Source organism: Octodon degus, unplaced genomic scaffold (genome assembly GCF_000260255.1).
Source record: "Octodon degus isolate 3935 unplaced genomic scaffold, OctDeg1.0 scaffold00116, whole genome shotgun sequence".
Classification (NCBI taxonomy): Eukaryota; Metazoa; Chordata; class Mammalia; order Rodentia; family Octodontidae; genus Octodon; species Octodon degus.
Window position 1 is genome coordinate 5,052,497 of NW_004524692.1, and position 17,893 is coordinate 5,070,389.

Sequence of the window (17,893 nt, forward strand, 5' to 3'; positions counted from 1 at the left end):
CACATCCGCGCTAAGAGGAAGCGTGAGTAGCTGAGCAACATGCTGGCCGCCATGAGGAAGACAGCTGCCAAGAAGGACTGAGTCCCTCTGGAATAAAGCTTTGCAGAAAGAGAGAGAGAGAGAGAGAGAGAGAGAGAGAGAGAGAGAGAGAGAGAGAGAGAGAGAGAGAGAAGAAAGAAATATATATTTTCATTTTAGGGAAACTAATCCACAACTCAAGAACAGCACTAGGTAAACTCATTATTACACTATTTCCCTATCCAGGAACAGAATATTATGTTAATTTTCACCGCAGCTGAAGCTAAACTACAGAAGGAAGGAAGGAAGGACAAAGAAGTCCCAAGGGAGCTTTCAAAACTTTAAAAAGGTTTTCTTCTCTGTTTATTGAGTGGTTCAGATGATTCTCACAGGCTAGTAGTAACTGGGGGTAATTTAATAGAAAGAGCTATGTGGCTGAATGAAAAATAGGCCTTCAAGCGAAGATAAAAGAACCCTCTAAATAGCAGTTCTCAGAGCCAAGGGTTACCAGACCCTAAGTAAAAACATGCACTTTACAGAGTAACTTGCCAACTGAGCCAACATGAACAAGAAAACCACCAGAGATTCTTTAATTATTTCAATAAGTAATTATAAAGTAAGCACTACTCCAAAAGGTGATTCTCCTTGAAATTCAACCCTTAGGGCCAGGGAGACAGTTCAGCGGCATAAGCACCTGGCTGGCATGCTCAAGGTCCTGAGTTCAATCCCCAATACTGAAGGAAAAAAAAAGGAACAAGAAATCCAACCCCTATACAGTGAAAAAACCCAAGAAGTTCTAGAGAGGCTCCAAAGCTGATAAATCAAGAAAACTGGCCCTTAGCCCTGGCTCAGGTCCCAGTTGAATGCCAGAATCAATTCTCTGGCCGTGTGAGTGAGCTATCGAAAGCGAGTCCTCCCCCAAGCTGCCCCAAGAAACTTTTTAGCAAAATGACGATGCTGTTGTTTGAGGATGGTTTGTGTAGTTGTTTGGGGTTTCAAAAGGTGGACAATAAAGTCCACGCTAAAGACCGAAGAATCCAGGTGAGGGCATGATCCCACTATAATGTCCTGCTTGAGTCTAGTTGAAGACACAGAGCCCTAGCAATGCCTCCAATGAGTCCATCTGGAGGCCTAGAGCCTACAACAATGTCTCATGCAGTCATGTTTCATGGCTCTGCACTAGGAAGGCCCCAAAGTCAGTGGTAGAAGATAGAAAATTTATGCCAGGAGGATGAAGGATCTGTATTAGTAGTACGCTTTGGGATCTGAACTAGAGCCAGGAAGCAAAGGTCAAGGTAAGAACCACAGCTTTCCCAAAAAGTATCATAGTCATCCTCGGTAACAGTGAGGTCTCACACTTCTTCAATGATAAGGACAACTGAGTTTCCATCAGGAAAGCCAACATCACAAGCTTCTCCAGGACACTGAGTAGGGTATCATATTCCCCTCCAGAGCCAGGAAGTGATGCTCAAGGGGAGGGCCAGAGCTCTCCCAAAGTAAACCACAGCCATTCTCAGTGACAATGAGGTCCCAAGCTCCTCCTCCAATGAGAACAGTCAAGTTCATCAGGAAAGCCAGCATGACAAGGTCCTTCAACAAAATAGCCCAAGAGGGCAGCCTGATAGCTCAGCGGACTAAAGTGCCTGCTTAGGCAGAGCACAGCAGCTGGTTCCCTGGCGTGCTGTGCCGTCCCTGCTCCTGGGGCACGCTGAGACTGGGCTTGGTGGCACGGACCTGTAATCCCAGCACTTGGGAGGCTGAAAAAAGAATCACTATGAGTCTGAAACCCTATAGACCCTGGAGACCCTGCCCTAAACACAGAAAAGAAAAGAAAAGAAAAGAAAAGAAAAGAAAAGAAAAGAAAAGAAAAGAAAAGAAAAGCCCAAGAGAACCAGCAGCTTCCAACAGCTTCCCCAGCTTCCCTAACAGCCTTGTATACTGCTGGCGACAATCTCAGGTGGGCCTCCCACATCCAGCGCCACACTAGTTCAGTTCAGCTGGGTATAACAAGCTGACCACTACTTGGCAATCCACCATAGTTTGCTATGCAGCAGTAGATAATAGATACGCTACATTTATTAGATTGCCAACAACAATGAATACTTAACATAAGAAGTTTGAATCAGACCTGATGGCGTACACCTATAATCCCAGCACTCAGGAGGCTGAGGCAGGAGGGTCACTGGGAGCGCAAGACCAGCCTGGGCTACAAAGTGAGCTCAAGGCCAGTCTGAACTGCACAGAAAGACCCTGTCTCATAAGTTTGCATGTAAGCAACTCCTGCGGATAGCATGCACTCTCCTAACAATCTGCAAGATACCTTTCTCTTGAGAAAGGTTGCCTCTGATTCTAAATGTCAAAAAATATAGCCATAAATTTATTTATTTATTTATTTATTTTTAAATTTTTTTGGCGGAACCAGTAATTGAATTCAGGCCCTTGCACTTGCCAGGCAAGTGCCCATTCTATTGCGCTATTTCCACAGCTGCCCTGCCATGAAAAAATGCAGTATCTCTTTCCTGTTAAAACTCAGATCAATCCGTTCAGCTTATATGCCAAATGCTTTCCCTTTTCACAGCCACTCCTAGCCTGTAGAACTGCCAGGTTACTGGATAAAGTCCCAATTCCTCTCATTGTCAATCTCCTTCTTTCCCTGCCTGCATGACTTCAAACCTATCAGCGCCAAAGACAAAGTTCCCCAGGCAGACGGTAAGCTAGCTCCACCACATAGCTGTGCCTTCAGTTTCCTCACCTGTTAAAGGAGATAGTAATATCTACTTTCTGGCACTACGAGGAGTAAATGAACCATCCATGTAAGTGCCTAGACAATGATGTGATGCAGAACCACTGATAAATAGCTTAATTAACAGAAAAAGTAAATTACCAATCAAACACAGACTGTATCAACATACAGTTAATATGGATTCTGGAATAATCAACATTTTATTCACCTTCCTTTCTTCCAAATAACTGATGTCCACTTATCTCTCACTTTTTAATTTACAAAAAAAAAGAAAAGAAGAAGGAAAAAAGAAAGCAAGTAATGCTGCTTTAATCAGAATTCTGGCAAAATGAATAAAACAGAAAGCCATTAAAGGGGCTGGTGAGATAGCTGAGCAGTCTACAGTGCCTGCTTAGGCAAGCTTAGGCAGGTACAGGGTACTACAGTTCCACTCCAGCACCACAAGCCACACCAACCCCACCCTCAGGGCAGGGCTGAACTGGGGAGAAAAAAAAAAGCTACTAAAATACACGGATTTTGAGGTCGGCCAAATAGCTCAGCAGATTAAAGTGCCTGCAAGCAGATGCAGTGGGTTGGGAGGTCAATCCCAAGGCCTGTCTGCTGTGCCAGCCCCACCCCCAGGGCATGCTGAGACAGTATTTGAGACTGGGCGTGGTGGCACCCGCCTGTAATCCCAGCTCTTGGGAGGCTATAAACAGGTGGATCACTATGAGTCTGATCTAATAGTGATACCCTGAACACCCGATAGACCCTTCCCTAAAATACAAAAAAAAAAAAAAGTTATGTTGTCTATTTGCTTGTTACTTGTGTTTTGCAGAGTTTAGAAGGCACAATTTAACTTAGATGTACTAAGTACTTAAACCATAGCTGAGAAAGCTATTTTGAACAAATGATCCACTGGTCCTTGCTTTATGCTAAAATGGGTCCTGTGAAAAAAAATTCAAAGGATTCATTCAACTTGAACCCTAGCAATAGTATTCTCCTCTCAAGACAGACAGCACCAGAAGTTACCACATTCACTCCTTTCAGCTTGAACATGGTGAAGTAACTTACTCAAGGTAAGGAAGGAAGTTAGCAAGGAATGTAGTTTCAACTCTCAATTTCTTTGATTTCTCTGTAGTAACTGAAGCTTGGGGAGAAAGGTAGCCAGGAATGTGTGATAAAGCCACTAGGATATTCCGCAGAAGCCCTCTATGTACAAATTGACTTGAAGACCAAGACAGGGAAAATCAGCAGCAGAGGGGCCGGGGGAGATAGCTCAGCAGAATAAGTGCTTGCCTGGCAAGTGCAGGGTCCTGAGTTCCATCCCCAGTCCCACAAAAAAAGAAAAAAAAAATCAGCAGCAGAATTTTTCATACCCTCAAAACCTAACCTTGCACTTCACCAATTCTAAGCTACTTTAAAACACAGAACAAAATCTACAGAGGCTATATGAAAAGAGAACCAATTACTCTGTCCAGATGAACATTCATTTTTTGATGAATGTGACTAAATTAAACTATCTGAAGTAGGACTGCCCTTGGCTCTACCACCCTCTGCAAACCCAGATTCAGGAACACCTGATACTTGAATATACTGTATTTCTTCAGTTTATATGTCACTTTGATAAATGTGGAAAGTATTTTTAGCCAAGAACTTGCATTAGATTTTGTTCTAAAATCTGGCTGAACAAAACCATGTACACTTGGTGGTTTGAATTCTGACATCTAAGTTACACAGGAACTTCTAACCTACAGCCAATAGTGACATCATACAGCAAAATGTGCTCAACAACCAAACTGGAAAAAAAAAAAAAAAATTGGACCAGATTTAGGGACAAGCTCATCTTAGGATAAGAAGCTAGAATTTTTCCTATAAAATAATGAAAAAAGGCTGTAAAGATAGCTCAGCAGTCTAAGCGCCTGCCTGGAAAGCACAAGGACCTGGGCTAGATCCCTGGTACCCCATGCTGTGCTGGCCCCAGAACCCCAGGTGTGCTGAGCTGGCCACGGAGACCAGATGTGGTGGCACATGTGTATAATCCCAGTGCTGTGGAGGCCGAGACAGAGGATCACCATGAGTCTGCACCACATAAGGGAACCCTGTATCAAATGAATAAAAATAAAAGTAAACAAAAATGAAAAAGCTGAGAAATTTAAACAAATGCTGGGAGAGTGACATTTTATTTCTAACCAGTTCCAGTTGACTTATATTCATATATGCCATATGCTCTGGTCATCTTTTTTTAAAAAAAACAAAGTCTCATAAGGAATCCACAAAGCAGCTGACCCCTTACTGGTGTGATTTATTCTTCTTAACCATGTCTGATGCCTCAAACCACAAAAACTTCAGATATAATGAGGATACATCATCTAACCAAGAACAATCAAGGAAAAAAGCACCCTCAATTTCAAAAACTTGTTAAATATTTTTTTGAGTTGTTAATCTATTTTTAAGATTTAATACACAATGCTTCCTTGGGAAGTTGATGTACTATTGGCAATGGAGAATGATTATAATCATCATAATAATAGTAACCTTTAAAACAGAAAAGAAATAAATTAAAAAGAATCGATAAGCTGTATTAAGTGCCAAAAAAATTCCTTACTCCTCTTACAGGATTATGTTGTGGCTACTGTTCTGGTCAAACTTAAAGGTCTGTGAATTTTCTCAAGTACATAAAACATACATGTCAGTATAGAGGTGACTGTCTGGAGGGTTTAATAAAATTTCCTCTATGCATTGTCTTCTAATTCAATGGATAATCAAATGTGTAATTTCCATACAAGTTACTCAATACAAACATAAAACAACACACAAGTTTTCAGCCCTGGACATATTTCAGAATGACCAGAGGAAAATTTTCTGTTTAAAAACAAATACACATAAAGCCATATTAATACAATGAGCTGTAAAAGGCTCAAGTCAATAACTTCTGAGGATAACCCACTAATATTATAGACTACTAGACAGTGTTAGATTGTTTAGCTGAATTCAAACACCTATAGTATTTAGATGCCAATAGAATATCCTCCTCTGACAGGACAAAAAAATAAATAAAGGGATACAAAGGAAAGATATATACAAAATAGGACAGATATACAGCTACTTTCGCTTAATTCAATGAGAAGAAAGAGGTGTACTAACAGTGTTTGGACAGGATATCATGTCTGCTTCTTGTACTATGGATAATCACTAAGAAGACAACAATGTACAATGTATTGATTATTGAAACTGTCCTATTAATCAACTTTGAAACTGTCTCATTCATATTTATTTCTCAATTTAAAAAATAATAGCAAATAAATAAAATTTTTTTAAAAATACACAAGGGAGATAGCTCAGCAGTCTAAGCACCTGCCTGGCAAGCATAGGGACCCAGGTTTGATCTCTGGTACTGCATGCCATGCTGGCTGGCCACTAAAACCTGGGCATGGTAACACATGCCTGTAATCCCATTGCTGGGGAGGCTGAGACAGGAGGATCACAAGTCCAAGCTGCATAGTGAGGCCCTGCACCAAATAAATAAATAAACAAATAAATATACAAAAATAAAAACATACATACATATACCCAACATCATAGATCTGTATTACTAGATTCTACAGGACTGAGGAGTCAGAAGTCTTGAACTTCTATAGTGCTTGTGACGTAGGGCATCCAGAAACACACAAGCAACATATATATCAGTAAGACAGATATATCAACAAACAAAAATGTGGTGAGTTCTGTATGTAAACAGGGTAACTTCAGAATAAGAATTCAGTCCAGCCTAAGAAAGAATTAAACTTGCTCATGCTATTTCTGAGTTTGGTAACAATTCTTTCCTTTTAAAAGTAGCTACACCACACAAGCATGCATTCATATTACACAGGGTTTATAGCCTGAACTTGAACTGTACGTAAGGACATATTGGCATATTGTAACTCTACTGAAATTTACTTTTTTGAAACAATTAACATCCTACAAGTTCAGATAAATAGCACTTTTTTTTTTCAATAATTAACACACTGCATACATTCTTCTTAGTGGTTAATTGCTGTACAAGATAAGGACTTGATATCCTATTTACAAACACCATTAGAACAAATCATTCTATTCATTAAGAGAATGTAACTATATATCTATCCTAACCACTTTGAATACACAGATACAAAATGGACATTCATCTGTATCCCCTTTTTTTTGTTAAGTTCCATTATTTGAATATTATAGGTATGTAAACTCAGCAAAAAATAGCACTTTTTATTACTGTTCAGCAGTAATTTTATTATGATTTCTTCTTTCATCTATAAGTTATTTAGAATTATGTTCCTAATTTTTAGGAGTTCTTTATCATCTTTTGTAAAATTGATTCCTTAGTTGAACTGGTAATAAATATGGCTAATGTTAGTCTCTAAAATTTGTTGAGACTTCTTGTGCAATTCACTACGAATCATTTTTTAAAATTTCCATACATGATTAAAAAATTTTGAGTCCATAGATGAAACATTTATCCATGGTCATTAGGTTAAACTTAATGATAATATTTCAATTTTCTATACCTTTGCAGACTTTCTTATCTGTGTTACTCTATCAACTACTCTCAGAGATATGTCAAAACTTCCTTCCAGGGTTGGTGGGATAGCTCAGCAGACTAAGTGCTGGGAAAGCTGAACACAGGAGGATAACTACAAGTCAGAGATGCATAGTGAGACCCTGTAGAAAATACTTTTTTTTTTTTTTTTTTCCGGTACTGGGGATTGAACTCAGGCCCTCTCCCCGGCCCAGAAAATACATTTTAAAAAAGAAAAAGTTCTTCCTGTAGCAGTTTCTCCCTACAGATCTGTTCATTGTTTTGAAGCTATATGTGTAGGTATATACAAATTTAGAATTGTATCTTCCTGGTGACCTTAACTTTTAAATCAGTGTGTAGCAACTATGTCTAATAATATTGTTCTCCTTGAAATTTGTTTGGTATCAATAGAAAAATCCAAGCTTTCTTTTTGGACATTATTTGCTTTTTCCATCCTTTAATTTTCAACTTTTCTGAAACCTCATGATTTGAGTGTTCTTCCTGTACATAGTACAATGCTAAATTTTACTTTATTCGCCTTTCACGCCAACAATCTCTGCCTTATAAATGAAGAGTTCAGTCCACTTCCTCTCACTGTGACTACTGAAACTACTGCAGTCATTTCCACTATCATATTACACATTTTCCATAATCTAGTGCTTTCCCTTTTTTTGCCTTTTGAAATGATACAGTCTGAATTACACTTTGGTAAAGGCTACCTAAAAAGCTTAAAATTTCAATTTTATTTAAGGGGCACAACATCAGTTTTGTGTTAAAGGTACATAGTCATGGATGTAAAACACCCATGTTCATTCTTTAGAATATTTCTGTAATAATTAATTTCAATTTTATGAGTTTTATTGTATAAAACAATGAGTATGTAACAGAAAAATTCAAAAAAACTATTGAATCATTAACATTTTTGAGTGTTAATAAAAAAAAGCGTCAAAATTTTCAACATCTATTTTTTGGTATAAGTCTAAAAAAATGAGAGAACAATTCCTACATGAACTACAACAAAAATGCCAATAGGATGCTACAACAAAAATAATCTTTACTTCAGTTATCCTACCAAAGATAACCTTCACACACGACAACAGCAAATTTCCCACACAGGTATCCCTTATACTGACAGCACATGCATTTTGCTTTACTGGCCTTTTTGGAGGACATCTTGCTGGTCTTGCTGTTTTGTCAGGAGATTCTTATTATATTTAAATTATGTAGTTAATAGGAACATAAAATACAGAATTAAATTCTTTTTTTTTTTTTTAATGTATTTAGTACTGGGTCTACAGGATTTCACTACACAGATTGGACTCGTAGTGATCCTGTTTTCAGCCTCCCAAGCACAAGGATTACAGCTGTGCACCACCATGCCCAGTTTCAACTGCTGTTGCAGCATGCCCTGGGGACAGGGCTGGCATGGCAAGCCAGGGATAGAACCCTGTTCCCTGAGTCTGCCTATGCAGGCATTTTAGTCTGCTCAGCTATCTGACTGGCCCTCAGAATTAAATTATTAATGCTTAATGTGCATTTAGAATAAACATAAACATTTTCACATCAGCTGTGTACTTACAAAACCTAAAAAACATCAAAATAAGTCCCTCATGAATTACTATAAAAATATCAATATAATGCTACAATAAAAATTTTTGCTAATTGTCACACTCAATGCAATCTTCACACATGACAGCTGCCTGTTCCATGCACATGTCTCACTCACACTGACAGCACACGTGTGGCAGGCTATTCTTGACACCTCTCGTCTTCCTCTTTGGTCAAGAGCTTCCTACTGTACTATACAACATGCACTCAGCAGGAAAATAAGGTATTATTAGGTAGAAATATTATGGGCAGTCAGGCACAACTAGACCCTCAAGGGAGTTCATGCAGAAGATAAGAACACATCAAAACTGTGGCTGGATACACATCTGAGAAAGATTAAAGTCCCAATGGCCAGATATACATACTTCCCTTTAGAGATTAATAGAAGCTTAAGATTGTATTTTTTTTTTTTAAGATTTCCCATATAAGGGCCAGGGAGATGGCTCAATGGAATAAGCGCTTCCCTGGCAAGCGCAAGGGCCTGAGTTCAATCCCCAGTTCCACCAAAAAAAAAAAAAAGATTTCCCATATAAATAAATCAGTATCTCATTGGGGCATCCTATAAGACTAAGACTATAGATTATCAAACAAGGTTCATGATGTCATTCAGGTACACCTGCTACATGAACTGCCTCTTCCCTAGATCAGTATTGCCAAACAGTTATAATATCATTGGTTGATCATAGCTTGGACACGTATTAATACCCAGCTCATGACTTTGCTCTACGAAACTTCCTTTGAGAAATAGGCTTATTGGCAACCCATTAGAGACCCCTCCTGTCTTGCAGGAGCTATTCTTATCCACCCATTCCTTTTCCCCAATAATTTTTCCTACTCTTAACCACCGCTGTTCCTTAGAATTCACTCTTTGACTTTGGGGAACAAGAACTAAGCATATCAGACATCTAGCAGCTGTGAGTTACGTTTATTTCCCCTATATCATTTGGAGGTCCTACATCAATATTAATAAAATAAAATACCAAATATATAATGAGCTTAGATATCACCATTTTCACATCAGCTATTCACTTGCTTGCAAAACCTAAAAGATAACATCAGAACTAAAAATCTATGTGAACTATAATGTAAATACAAAGGTCAACCACAGAAATAATCTTTGCTTCAACTGTCACAACCAAGGCAGTCCTCACACATGGCAACTGTATGTTCCATGCATAAAAATTACTAAAACTGATAGCATGTATTCTTTGTTTTCCTGTCCTTTTTAATAGGGCACAGTTAACATCCTTTTGGTTTTCCTGCTGTCATAGTAGGTCTCTGTGATGTTGTCCCTGCCTATTTACCTGTCAGATCACCAGTGTGTGCCACAATTTTTTTGCATATTTCCCTGGGCACAGACATTTTATTCTCTCTCTGCTGTAAATAACCTCTTGTAAATTCCAGTGAAGTACTTTAAAAATATTACTCTGTGATATTTTCAAATTGTTATTTTCTTTATGCCGTACATGCTTAGGATCTAGTAAAACACAACCATTTACAACACTTTGCATTCTGAGTGACATCATACTTGCTACCTAATTCATCAACATATACTCCACCTTTGGTTTTGTTGTAAAAACTTACCATCTCAGGGCTTCAGTTTTGTCAGTGCTTTAGTACAGTTAGAAACAAAGGAGCTGAATCACTCCCTTCCCTTCCTTCAACTGTGAACACCACACCAAGATAATAAACTGCCTAAAGCTGCAGTAACCTTGGGAAATGCTGCAAGATGTTCATTAATCGTCATATATTCAGAGGGTGTGTAAATTGCTTGACCTTTTTGAAACAAAACAATGAGGGATAGCAGCCATCAGTTTTCTTTTTCGTTTTTGGTGGATGGTTTCCTTAGATAATTGTGAGAAAACCAACTCTCCTCTGTGTCACTGTTATTCTACAAACCTCAAGCCCACATGCGTGTCTTTTTGTATCTATCAGTCTTACATTCCTGCAACTGCCATGAGAAAGCCCTGCTAAGTACAGTGGACCTAGGAATCAGTTCAGCTAAATAGGTGTCATAATGAACACATTTTGAGTACAACTATAGACACAAATATAATATCTTACCTGTATTTCAGCATTTGTGTATTTCACATCTTATGGCATTTTGCCTATTTCAAATAATTTCCAACACTGAATGGTAGTGTGGCATTCTATCCTAAAATATACACATCCTGCAGAAATGTTTTTCATTAGGCCTGCTAATCAGCATTACCAGTAGTCATCAGATAGCCTCAGGCTACTGTAACTTTAAAGATTTTAAATAAATGGTGAAAAACTACACAAAAGACGATTTTATTTGACAGGGACTCCTATGTTGAATTCTTTTTCTTCAAACTTTGAGGTCATCATTCCACCGATTTCTAGCTAACATTATATTAAAAAGGCAGCTACCAGTTTAATAAAAATGATCTTGTAAGCAACGTCGCTTGCCTTTTAGCTGTGGAAGTGGTGGTGATATGTAAGATGAGGCCGCCTACATTCCCCAGGCTGTCTCAAGCTTGTGAACTGAGTGATCTTCCTGAGTAGCTGGGTCTACAGGCCACCCACACCCAGCTTTGGCTGTTACTAAGATCTTCTTGCCTCTGATGCCTTTTTTTTTGGAACCGGGGATTGAACTCAGGCCCTTGTGCTTGCCAGGAATGCACTTATTCCACTGAGCCACCTCCCCGGCCCCTCTCTTTGCCTCTGATGATCTGCAATCTTACCAGCAACTGTCTAGAGGTGGATTATCTTTTTAATTACCTGATTATTTTTATGATTTTTTCTGTACTTCTTTACTCCAAACCTATCAAATCTGAGATTCTTATCTTTCATCAATCCTAGAAAGTTCCAGTTTATTATTCTTCAAATATTGCCTTTTCCCATTGTGTTATTGCCTTTTGGAATTCATTTCGATCTACTCTATTTTTTTGTCTATCTATCACAGGTTTTTGAAACATGTCCAAATTTTTTAAAATTTAAATTTTGTTTATGAAATTATTTCAGACTTAGAAAAGAGTTGCACACATAGCAGTTTTTATGTGTTTTTATGCCTTCCCTGCTAGGCCTTACCTCCTAACAGTAAGTCAACTATCATGCCCCATCATCCAATCACCTTTCTTTTTATTGGTACCAGGCATTGAACTCAGGACCTTGCACTTACCAGGCAGGCACTGTGCCACTGAGCTATATCCCTGGCCTCAATCACCTTTCAAAAGCCCTGTCTTTGAATACATGAGGCTTGGGGATACGAGACATCTAGATAAACCATAACACCATACACATGTCCTTAATCCTCCTGTCTCAGAATATTCCTTAGCCTCTCTCTGACTTTCACAACTTTGACGCTTTTTAAGATCATGAGCTATCCATTTTGTACAATATCTTGCTTTAGGGCTTATATAATGTTTCTTCATAAAATTCAGTTTGTACATTTTTGCTAAATTTCACAAAAGTGACACTGTATTCTCTCTAACACATCTTACTTCCTTTGTACCTCATCCTAAGTATCTCTTCCATTTGGCTTGCCCTGTGTATCCTTTAAAATAAACCAATGATAGTTAAGTAAAGTGTTTCCCTAAGTCTTATGATCTATAATAGACAATTATTGAAACTTAGGGTGAAGGGGAAGTTTGGGAAACTCCAATTCACACCCAAGTTATAGGAGACAAACTGGAATGTGTGACTGGTTATTCATATTAGGGGCAGTTTGTGGCACTGAGCCCTCAACTTACAAGCACCTGTGCTAACTCCAAGTAGTGTCAGAAATAAACTTTAGGACATTCAATTGATCTCCAGCAAATCGAAGAATTTCTTGGTATAGAAAACCAAATATATTTGGTACAAAAAGTGTTATATAAAGAAAATATCTTTTTCTAAGTCTTTTTTTTTTTAATTTTATTTTCTTTCTTTATTTTTATTTTTTGGTGGAACTGGGGATTGAACTCAGGCCCTTGAGCTTGCCAGGGAAGCGCTTATTCTACTGAGCCATCTCCCCAGCCCCTGTAAATCTTTTTTTTTTTTTCCTTTTTTTGTAGTACTGGGGATTGAACTCAGGACCCTGTGCTTGCCAAGCAAGCGCTTATTCTACTGAGCTATCTCCCCAGGCTTTCTTTTTCTAATACCTGTATCTTTCTGCCATTTTCATAATTTTTTCTCACACTACAGTTGTTCACATACCTTCTTCTTTCAGTAGGCTGCATTTTTTTTTTCTCTTTTTAAAATGTATTTGGTACAAGGTCTCACTACACAGCTCAGACTTGTGGAAATCCTCCTGTTTTCAGCCTCCCTAGCGCTGGGATTACAGGCACTCGCCACCATGCCCAGTCTCAATCCTCATCTCAGTGTGCCCGGGAGCAGAGCCAGCATGGCATGTGGTGCTGGGGATAGGTCTGCATCCCTTACTGCTTGCTTAGTACCTGCAAATAATGAGTGCTTTACAAATATGTACTCTATGTCTAACTAAATAAATAGATATGTACCTCAGACAAGATCATAGCTGAGCCTCAGATAAGATCTTAGCTGAGCCTCAAATAAGATCTTAGCTGAGCATCAAATAAGAAATGAGGGCCTAAAAGCATGCACAAGAGCTAAGGGCGGAGCTAAGTGGCAGAGTGTTTGCCTAACATGTTCAAAGCCCTAGTTTATTCACTAGTACCAAGAAAAAAGCACGTAGTTTTTCAGCAGTGTGAATGAACATGTATAAACACATATGTGTCCTGTGATAAACACTACATTATCACTAAGAAAATCTGACAACATGAACTAAGACCTTACAGCGAGGATGAAATATGCATAAAAAATTAATAGCACAAAGAAGACCTCATCAAGTGGAAGAAAATCTCTGACAAATTGCACAACTGGTGCAAAATGGATGGATGAATAAAACAATACCAAGAATCTCAGCAGAAGAATTTCTTAAAATCATAAATAAAACTAAGAAGGAACTAAAAGACAGAAGGAAGTTCTTCTGGCTTAAGAACACAAGAGTAGGGGTTGGTGAGATGGCTCAGTAGTCTAAAGCACCTACTTAGAACAAGCTTAGCAAAGCACAGGGACCGCGGTTCAATCCCCCAGCACCACATGCCAGCCAGCTCTGCCCCCTGGTGGGCTGAGCTGTCCCCCCCCACACGCACACACGCACATAAATAAATAAAATTAAAAAAAAAAAAAACACAAGAGTGGGAGTTAGTAAATACACCCAAAGTATGGCAAGAGATTAGTTGTATATAAATGCTAGCTGCATAATTAATTTGAAGTGAGTTTAGATCAATTCCAACAAAAAGAAAAGATTGTTTAAGCATGACTATAAGTAATATTCAAAAGGGAAATAAAACTAAAGATGTAAAAAAAAAAAAAAAAAAGGACAAAAAACATTAATGGTGAGGATCCTCACTTACTCATATCACAGATACTTTATTTTATTTTACAGCACCAGATAACAAAGGGGATACCAATCCCTATAGAAGAACAAAGACAACAATATAAGTTCCACAGACGATGAAAGGTGCTAATGAGGATGGGGGAGTGTGATGATGGCCGACCAACAAAGGCCAGCCTCCAGGGCAGCATCTGTACTAACACAAGACTGATGACATGTGTGTGATCTCTTACATAAAAAGTAAATTCTTAAAACATATAAATATAAGCATAAAAACACAAATAAATGTGAGCTTACATATATTTATACTGTTTTTATATGAAATGTTCTTTATCTTTTTTTTAGGGGAGAGGGATCCTTTTGAGGCAGAGTTTCACTATGCAGTTCAGGTTGCCTTTGAGCTCATTTTGTACCCCAGGCTGGCCTCAAACTCACAGCAACCCTCCTGCCTCAGACTCCCAAATACTGGGATTACAGGCAGGCACCAGCAGGCTGGGCTTTTTTTTCTTATCTAAATAACTCTTAATCATTTAAGATTCACTTAATCACCCCTTGCTCAGAGAAAACATGCTTCACTTCCCCAATTAGGTCAAGTAAGCCTACGATATGGTCTCATGATCTCATGGCACTTATATGGCTGTAATTCTGCATTTATTTGTATAATTATTTTGATAATATATGTTCACTTGTACTGGATTATAAATTCCACTAGAACAAGGACTAGGTTATTTTGCTAAATATAGTATCATTGGTCTTACATAATATATAATGCTCAGTAAATATTCAATAAATATATTCTGACTGAATAAGTAATTCATTTAGAAATCTGGAAAAGTTATTTATAAAGAATTGAAGGGGGCACTATAGCGAACATCAGGACTTCAAGATGGCTTCCGTTGTACCATTGAAAGAGAAGAGACTCTTGGATGTGAAAGTAGGGGAGCTGCCCAGCTGGATACTGATGCGGGATTTCTCCCCCACGGGCATTGCTGGAGCATTTCAGAGAGGTTACTACCGGTATTACAACAAGTACATCAACGTGAAGAAAGGGAGCATCGCGGGGGTGAACATGGTGCTGGCAGCCTATGTCCTTTTCAACTACTGCCTTTCTTACAAGGAACTCAAACATGAGTGGCGACGCAAGTACCACTGAAAAGGGGCCAGTGTGGAGGGCACTCTGCATTCTAGCCTGTGACTGCCTTGTCCAGCTCCTGTCTGTGAACAGCTTAATCATGGCTCAATTTGTTCGTAGCCTAAGTGAGAATTAATGCTCAATAAAAGGTGACTGCTACAAAAAAAAAGAATTGAAGGGGCTGGGCATGGCGGTGCACACTTGTAACCCTAGCAATCAGGTGGCTGAGGAAGGAGGAGGTCAACCTGAACTACACAATAAGATCCTGTCTCAAGAAAAAGAAGAGGGGGCCTGCCCATTAGCTCAGTTGTTTAAGTGTCTGCTTAAACAAAGCAGTCAGGCTCAAGATGCTCTGGTTCGAACCCAGATACTCATGGAACCCAGAAATGCCCTGAAGGCATCTTCAGGGCGCAAAAAAAAAAAAAAAAAAAAAAAGAAAACGCAAAAAAAAAAAAAAAAAAAGAAAGAAAAAGGAGAGAGATAGCTAAGAAGGTCTTTCATTTTTCAATCTGTGATATTTCCCTCTGTGCATGTGTGTGCACTAACCAAATCTGAGCTCACTTTTTCTACTTTGCTCCCTCTCCTTTTTCAATCTTCATAATCACCATTCTACTTTAACCTGTTACTCTAGTAATTAAAAATAAAGACAAAGATACCTTAAAAATAAAAAAGTCATCCCTAAAAAGATAATCTTTAGGATAAAATTATTAATGATCGCTATTAACAACTGATATTTAAATGTATAAGATAATTTTAAACTATACCTCTATTTTCCAAGGGAGGAAAGTCAGGAAAAAGAGCTAATTATTTTACTCCCAATCCAAAAGCATACGCATGTCTCGGTGTAGAAAACAGCAGCCTAGGCCCTTTATTACCTAGTCCCACATTATTTCCGATCATATGTTTAGCTTCATACACATTCCTCATATGTTTCATTTACTTTCTTTTTGTTTGTTTCATTAACTTTTAATGAAAATGTGTGCCATTTTTATGAGGGAACATGCTGTTCCGTCTGCTTGACACACCTTTCTACTTTGGAAACTGCTATCACAAGGTGGGCGTGAGGGCACACACCTGTAACCTAAACCCTGTTCAGAGGCTGAGACAAGAAGATTGTAAATTTGAGCCCAGCCTGGACAATTAAATGAGACCATGTCTCACAATAAAAAATAAAAAGCCCTGTGTTCAATCCACAATAGCACACAAATACACGAGTAATAAACTTCAAGGTACAGATTCCTCAGTGAGGATTCTTTTATCACTCATTGAGAAAAAAAAAACTATATATTGTGGACCTATTAATATGGCATGAACTATTACACTGAAGAAATCACACGTACTTATATTCTTTCAGCAGCTTGTTGATATAGCTATTATCATACTAATCAACATTATAGCATGTCTGTCTTTATGTAAAAGGACGTAACAATCTCTCTTCCAAGCTAGATCAAGAAATCTTCGAAGACATGACCTGTCCAATTATTCTTTACACATCTGAGATGCTAATGCTGTTCAAAACAAATCAGTTTTCCTTTAGCTTATGACCAAAGCTAAAGGATAACAATGAGTATTAAAATTTTTGCATCAATATTCAAAACAAATACCTATTCACTTACCTCATAGGTCCATAGTTCAGGATTATGAATGCCAAGACTATCATCACACAAACGGCTCTTCGCTTTGGACTGGGAACTTTAAGCCTCTGGTTCTGAAGGAAATGACCACATGAAATATGATTAAACTACACATCAATCTCACAAAAGACAACATCTAAGATAAGAATTCTCCTCTTTAGGCTGAGGAGATAGTTTGGTGGTCTAAGCGCCTGCATGGCATGCACAAGGACTCGGATTCCATCTCTGGTACCACATGCTGTGCCAGCCCTGGAGCCCTGTTCACACTGTGCCAGCCATCGAAACCAGGCATAGTGACACATGCTTGTAATCCAAGCTCTGGGGAAGCTGAGACGGGAAGACTTCTATGAGTCTGAACTGTGTAACAAGACCCTGTACCAAATAAATAAAGATTTTTTTTTAAGTTTAAAAAGAATTCTCGGGGGACCGGGGAGATAGCTCAGTAGAATAAGCGCTTGCCTGGCAAGTACAAGGGCCTGAGTTCAATCCCCGGTTCTGCAAAAAAAAAAAAAAGAAAGAAAGAAAGAAAGAAAAAGAAAAAAAGAAAAAGAATTCTCTTTAATAGTTACATAAATATATTTTCTTTAAAACATAATCAAAACTCGAAGTTAAAAAAGTACTATTTTTCAAAAGACCACAAAGGAGCCTTCTAAGTTTTCATTTCCAGCAAAAGCAGCACAAAGAAAAAAAAAAAAAGAAGAAGAAAAAATATGCTGTAGCTGGGTGTGGTAGCGCACACCTATAATCCCAGCACTTGGGAAGCTGAGGCAAGAGGACTGCCCTGAGTTCAAGGCCAGCCTGGGTTACAAAGTGAGTTCAAGGCCAGCCTGAACTGCACAGCAAAACCTTGTCTCAAAAAGACAAA

The 17,893-nt window shown here is 38.5% G+C and overlaps 1 protein-coding gene and 1 pseudogene across 2 annotated transcripts in view; one reads left to right on the plus strand and one right to left on the minus strand.

Annotated features, from left to right (window-relative positions):
* The window catches only part of Atf6 (activating transcription factor 6), a 274,808-nt gene that overhangs the window by 196,400 nt on the left and 60,515 nt on the right, over positions 1–17,893 (minus strand). For both annotated transcript variants that reach the window (XM_023699786.1, XM_012516641.2), the window contains exon 9: positions 17,011–17,102. In XM_023699786.1, coding sequence (XP_023555554.1) covers positions 17,011–17,102 — 92 coding nt within the window. The remainder of the gene's footprint in view (positions 1–17,010; positions 17,103–17,893) is intronic.
* Positions 15,124–15,453, plus strand: LOC101574292 (annotated as a pseudogene).